General features: G+C 42.0%; 2 protein-coding genes across 3 annotated transcripts in view; both read left to right on the top strand.

Annotated features, from left to right (window-relative positions):
* The first annotated feature begins 1,570 nt into the window (after nt 1–1,570).
* LOC139566383 (diphthamide biosynthesis protein 3-like) lies at nt 1,571–2,544 on the top strand. Its single transcript, XM_071387508.1, has 3 exons — nt 1,571–1,869; nt 1,954–2,028; nt 2,225–2,544. Exons 1-3 carry the CDS (start codon nt 1,762–1,764, stop codon nt 2,297–2,299), a joined length of 258 nt encoding a protein of 85 aa, XP_071243609.1. The 5' UTR covers nt 1,571–1,761; the 3' UTR covers nt 2,300–2,544.
* Nucleotides 2,545–3,619: 1,075 nt separating this feature from the next.
* LOC139566276 (cytoplasmic protein NCK2-like) overlaps nt 3,620–6,000 on the top strand; it is a 55,326-nt gene continuing 52,945 nt past the window's right edge. For both annotated transcript variants that reach the window (XM_071387342.1, XM_071387341.1), the window contains exon 1: nt 3,620–4,149. The gene's annotated coding sequence lies outside the window, so the exon portion shown is untranslated. The remainder of the gene's footprint in view (nt 4,150–6,000) is intronic.

The following is a 6,000-nucleotide window of genomic DNA, read 5'->3' as shown; positions in this document are numbered from 1 at the left end:
ACCTGGTTAAATAAAGGTGAAAAAACCCCAACAAAAAACCATACAATACCCCATAATGACAAAGCAAAAACAGGTGTAGAAATGTTTGCAAATGTTTTCATTGAAAAACGATATATCACATTTACATAAGTATTCAGACCCTTCACTCAGTACTTTGTTGAAGAACCTTTGGCAGCGATTACAGCCTAGAGTCTTCTTGGGTATGACGCTACAAGCTTGGCACACCTGTATTTGGGGAGTTTCTCCCATTCATCTCTTCAGATCCTCTCAAGCTCTGTCAGGTTGGATGGGGAGCGTCACTGCACAGCTATTTTCAGGTCTCTCCAGAGATGTTCGATCGAGTTCAAGTCCGGGCTCTGGTTGGGCCACTCAAGGACATTCAGATACTTGTCCCGAAGCCACTCCTGCGTTGTCTTGGCTGTGTGCTTAGGGTTGTTTTCCTGTTGGAAGGTGAACCTTCGCCCCAGTCTGAGGTCCTGAGCGCTCTGGAGCAGGTTTTCATTAAGGATCGCTCTGTAATTGTCTCTGTTCATCTTTCCCTCGATCCTGACTAGTCCCCCAGTCCCTGCCGCTGAAAAACATCCCCACAGCATGATACTGCCACCACCATAATCACCGTAGGGATGGTGCCAGGTTTCCTCCAGACATGACACTTGGCATTCAGACCAAAGAGTTCAATCTTGGTTTCATCAGACCAGAGAATCTTGTTTCTCATGGACTTAGAGTCTTTAGGTGCCTTTTGGCAAACTACAAGTGGGCTGTCATGTGTCTTTTACTTAGGACTGGCTTCTGTCTGGCCACTCTACCATAAAGTCCTGATTGGTGGAGTACTGCAGAGATGGTTGCCCTTCTGGAAGTTTCTCCCATCTCCACAGAGGAACTCTGGAGCTCTGTCAGAATGACCATCGGGTTCTTGGTCACCTCCCTGACCAAGGCCCTTCTCCCCCGATTACTCAGTTTGGCCGGGTGGCCAGCTCTTGGAAGAATCTAGGTGGTTCCAAACTTCTTCCATTTAAGAATGATGGAGGCCACTGTGTTCTTCAGGACCTTCAATGTTGCATTGTTTTGGTTCCCTTCTCCAGATCTGTGCCTCGACACAATCCTGTCTCAGAGCTCTACGGACAATTCCTTTGACCTCATGGCTTGGTTTTTGCTCTGACATGTACTGTCAACTGTGGGACCTTATATAGACAGGTGTGTGCTTTTCCAAATCATGTCCAATCAATTGAATTTACCACAGGAGGACTCCAATCAAATTGTAGAAACATCTCAAGGATGATCAATGGAAACAGGATGCACCTGAGCTCAATTTCGAGTCTCATAGCAAAGCGTCTGAAATAAGTAAATAAGGCATTTCTGTTTTTTATTTTCAAATATAGTTGCAAACATTTCTAAAAATGTTTTCACTTTGTCAGTATGGGGTAGTGTGTGGATTGATGAGGAAAACATTTAATTTGATCCATTTTAGAGTAAGGCTGTAACGTAACAAAATGTGAAAAAGTCAAGGGGTCTGAATACTTTCCGAACACACTGTAATTGTATAACCATCTGTAATTGCGAAGGTGTAAATGACCATGCCAACAATACTGTCCTCAGTTGAGGATTCACGACTCTATCGTACCCCCTGATGGTCATATTTGGCTTTTAATGACGACTTGATGTGCGACTGCGCAGAGGTCGTTCGTCACACTTTCGCTTAACAGAGTAATGTCGTCAACTAGTTAGCTAGCTGGGTACGAATTAAATAATTTTACTCTAATAATGTCGGTCTATCACGACGAAGTTGAGATCGAGGACTTTGAATATGACGAGGATGAAGATACATACTATTTTCCCTGCCCATGTGGCGACAGATTTGCCATAACCAAAGTAAGTACAGCGTGAGAAGATCCCCTGCAAGCCACGTCGTGCCAACTAGCCTGTGACGGTTGTATTTAATCTCTCTACTTGCAGGAGGATTTGGAAAATGGTGAAGAAATAGCGACGTGTCCGAGCTGCTCGCTCATTGTTAAAGTAATCTACGACAAGGTTGGTGTTTAGATAGCCTTGGTGTCTCATGTTCTGATCGAGTCAACGAGACTAAACGAGAATTACGAGGCCTCGCGAGACTAGTGTATTGATGGCCCCACCCTACTAGCTACTTGTCATTTAATATATTTTTGCTCTTTCTCTGATATTGTAACTATTGTGTTCATGATGCCTAATCTATTTCTCTATTAACCAGGAGGAATTTATGTCTGGGGAGATAATCGAAGCACCAACTACAGAGAGCAGATTGGAACTTGCTCAGTCGTCCTGACAGAGATGACACACCTCTTCAGTTTCTCATCTCCCATCAGTAAAAGTGGACCCTGTTGCATTTGTATGTGCTCCCACACAACACAAAGACACATTATGAACGATATGCTTCACTGGTGAGGTCTGGGATGGAGAATTCTCAGCATTCATTCACATGTTCCTGGCATTGATTTTGCAGAGTTACATAAAGGACCCAAACTACTACCATTTGCACAATGTATTTAAATAAATCCTTTATTCTTTTAAGTCTTTCACTCCCTTTTTTATAAACATGTTATGCATTTTTGTTGATTACTCAAGATTAAATCTGGATGAAGTGAATACTGCTTTTTTTTCTCTTCTTGTTAACTGCTTGTAGTTTTTCTGTTTGAACAGCAGGGGAGGCAGATGTTCAAGGAAAAATACAGACTTCTCTCTATTCTAACCTACAGAATCTATCCTTGGGATTTCTGAGATTGTTTAAATTTAAAAGGAATGAGCTGACATACGGTGGAAACTCTTTATCCCATGCTTAGGCCAATCTTACATAGCCTTACATACCCTTTACTTGAACATATTTCAACAGTGTAGTGCTCTGCCATTAGTAATGCCATGTTTTAAAACAAAGGGATTTGGTTTCGGTGGTTATATGCGAGCCAGTGATCTTCTTGACCTTTACATTTTAATCTATGAGTCATATGAGAAACATTAATTATTCATATTGACTGTTCATTATGATGTGTATGTTATGGATGGACAAGTTGCTGAATTACAATTCCCTATTTACCTACCCTTCTCTCCCCCTCATGGATAAAAAAAATGCATTGGATCGGCGTAAGCTGGGTCTAGCATGCAAGTTCTCACCATACTTCTCTTACACCAGTCCATTCCTTTAAATCCAGGAAGAGTACAGAATAGTCCCTCAGCCAATACAATAAAATGACTCATTCCAAAGACCCACATAACCATATATTACAATATTGACTGATACTGTGTCAAGTAGCTACTGTTTCACACAACCAGCTCTCCTTATTGGCTCCTTTGCAGCAGGGCCTGACCTGTCAGAGAGAGGAGAGGTGTGTTCCAAATGGCACCCTATTCCCTATATAGTGCACTACCTTTGACCAGAGCCCTATAGGCTCTAGTCAAAAGTAGTGCTCTGTTTAGGGAATAGAGTGCCATTTGGAACAAATCCAGGGAGAGAACATGATGGTGTCCTTCACATGATATTGAAGGCCCTGTGTCGAGGGAGGAAGCTGAGCACGAGTCAATACGTCTAACTGCATCTCCCATCAGGGGGGCCACAGCAGCGGCAGACAGGCATTGACAAACACGCCAGCACTCAGTCAAAGGAACCTCACAGAGCAGGTCACTGCTGAGGGAGAGAGAGAGAGAGTTAGAGCACTGAGCAATAGCATTCATGATGTGGGGATGTTTGTGTGGTGTGTGGATGGCATTATGTACAGTTACTCCCTCACATCTGGAGGAAAATAGTCATTATTCATGTGATGATAATCGTTTGTGTGAAGTGTGATAATCAGTCACAAAGAGTCATGAATTGCTCTGTTGAGAGGGATAAACATTATACAAGACAATGCAAATGTGATGTAATGTATGTACAATAATTGTGTTGTGCTCTGTGCTCCCTACCCCCTGCTTTTGGCAGGCGTGACGTCACATTTCAAGGCAGTTGGTTGAGCTGGAGGTAGAGGAGGAGACGAGCAACCCAGCGAGTTGAGAAAAAAATGAAAAAAAGATAACCAAGCGTATTGGTTTTTAAACGTCAACTTTTAGACCTCGAAAGTGAATATCAAAGACTACCTTTGCAAATTCCTGACCTGATAATCAGATTCAACTGGAGAAACCACCAAGGTAAGAACACAACGAAACGCTGACGAACTGAGCGCAAAGTTATGGTTGCTTGCATTGACGGGAGGTGCGGTTGGTAATAACTGGCATTTGTGGATTTTGGTTAATGACACCATTACGAGCGGATTCAGATTGTTCTTTTTTAGATGATAAAATACAACAGTCAGAATAAGGCTCGTGGATTCGGCGCCGAGAAAGTAGAATAGTATTGTTGTGTTTGTCCATGCGGTTTTCTATCTCCTCCGTGGCTTTGTCAATGGCAGTACAATACAATAGCCCAGTGCCGCTTGGTAGGCTACGACAGAGATGGGTGTTTGCGCTTTTGCAAATATTCTTTGCAACATTGTATTAGTTATGTTTCAAACTTTAACATTATATCTCTTGAATAATCACTCCGCTTCGATTTTCATTCGTGGTACATTTGTTTACATACTGTAGTTACAGTCTTGGTGAGCAACATGTAGGCCTATTTGCAATAAGCGTTGTTTTTTTTAAATTCGCTGTAAAACGTGCTCATACATGCCCTGTGTAGTTGTTGAACTACAAACCCAATATATAAAATATAATACATTCTGCCGATCTGTTTCTGTTGTTTTCTCATTGTGAGGTGATAGTTTTTGATGGCTATGATAAGGTGTGGTGTACCTGTTTTTGCTCAACTGTAACAACCTGAAAAACTGTGGCGATGAAGAAGATACAGCCATTATTCTCTCTATGTCAGAGGGTGTTGGCTTGCTAGCCCAAAAGGTGTACGCAAGATGGGACTCAAACCTTTTCGTGCAATGAACACCTTCAGATCTTAGGCCTACATTTTCTTTGGCCACACCTAAACCACTGGAGGCTCCTCAGAGGAGCAAGGGGAGGACCATCATCCTCCAGTGAATTTCATTAAAATAGTAACATTTTGAAAGTTATCCTTTTTAGATAAAACTATAAATATAGTCACGTCACCAAATAATTGATTAAACACACTGTTTTGCAATGAATGTCTACAGTAGCCTCTGGGGCGGCAGGTGGCCTAGTGGTGGACTAGTAACCGGAAGGTTGCAAGATTGAATCCCTGTGCTGACAAGGTAAAAATCTGTCATTCTGCCCCTGAACAAACCCACTGTTTCTAGGCCATCATTGAAAATAAGAATTTGTTCTTAACTGACTTGCCTAGTGAAATATATATATTTTTAAAACAACTCTGTAGGATAGCACCATGGTGTAGCTGGAGGACAGCTAGCTTTCGTCCTCCTCTGGGTACATTGACTTCAATACAAAACCTAGGCGGCTCATTCTCACCCGCTTCCATAGACTTACACGATAATTATGACAACTTACGGAGGATGTCCTCCAACCTATCATGTTGTCCACCCAATCAAAGGATCAGAGAATGAACGCATAAGCTACAGCTATCTAGCACTTCAGTGCATAAAATGTGAACAGTTTTGAACAAAGTAATTTGTTCAAAAATGAAGGAAAGCTATATTTTGTATTTTTTTTCTCACTTTCACTTACTTAGCTAAAAAATGCAACTAGCTAGCTAATTTAGGCAACTCCAGTCCTTGTGAGCCTGATTGGTGTCAAACTTTTTCTCTATCCCTAGCAAACACAGCTGATTAATCAAATTGCGTTCTAAAATGAAGATCATGATTAGGTGATTATTGGAGTACGGTGTGTTAGCTGGGGCAAAACTGACAACAATCAGGCCCTCGAGGACTGGAATTGCCCACCCCTGGCCTACTCAAACACCCAGCTAAAACAGATGGATACTATGTTAGCTAGCTGGCTATGACTATCCAACAGATAATCATTGCCAAGTCACGGTAAGCTTTTGGTTTTACAAATGTATTACTGAACTGCTTACTG

This window comes from Salvelinus alpinus, chromosome 38, assembly GCF_045679555.1.
Source record: "Salvelinus alpinus chromosome 38, SLU_Salpinus.1, whole genome shotgun sequence".
Lineage (NCBI taxonomy): Eukaryota > Metazoa > Chordata > Actinopteri > Salmoniformes > Salmonidae > Salvelinus > Salvelinus alpinus.
Note: the sequence above shows the minus strand (reverse complement) of the source record. Positions and strands in the feature narration are given on the sequence as shown.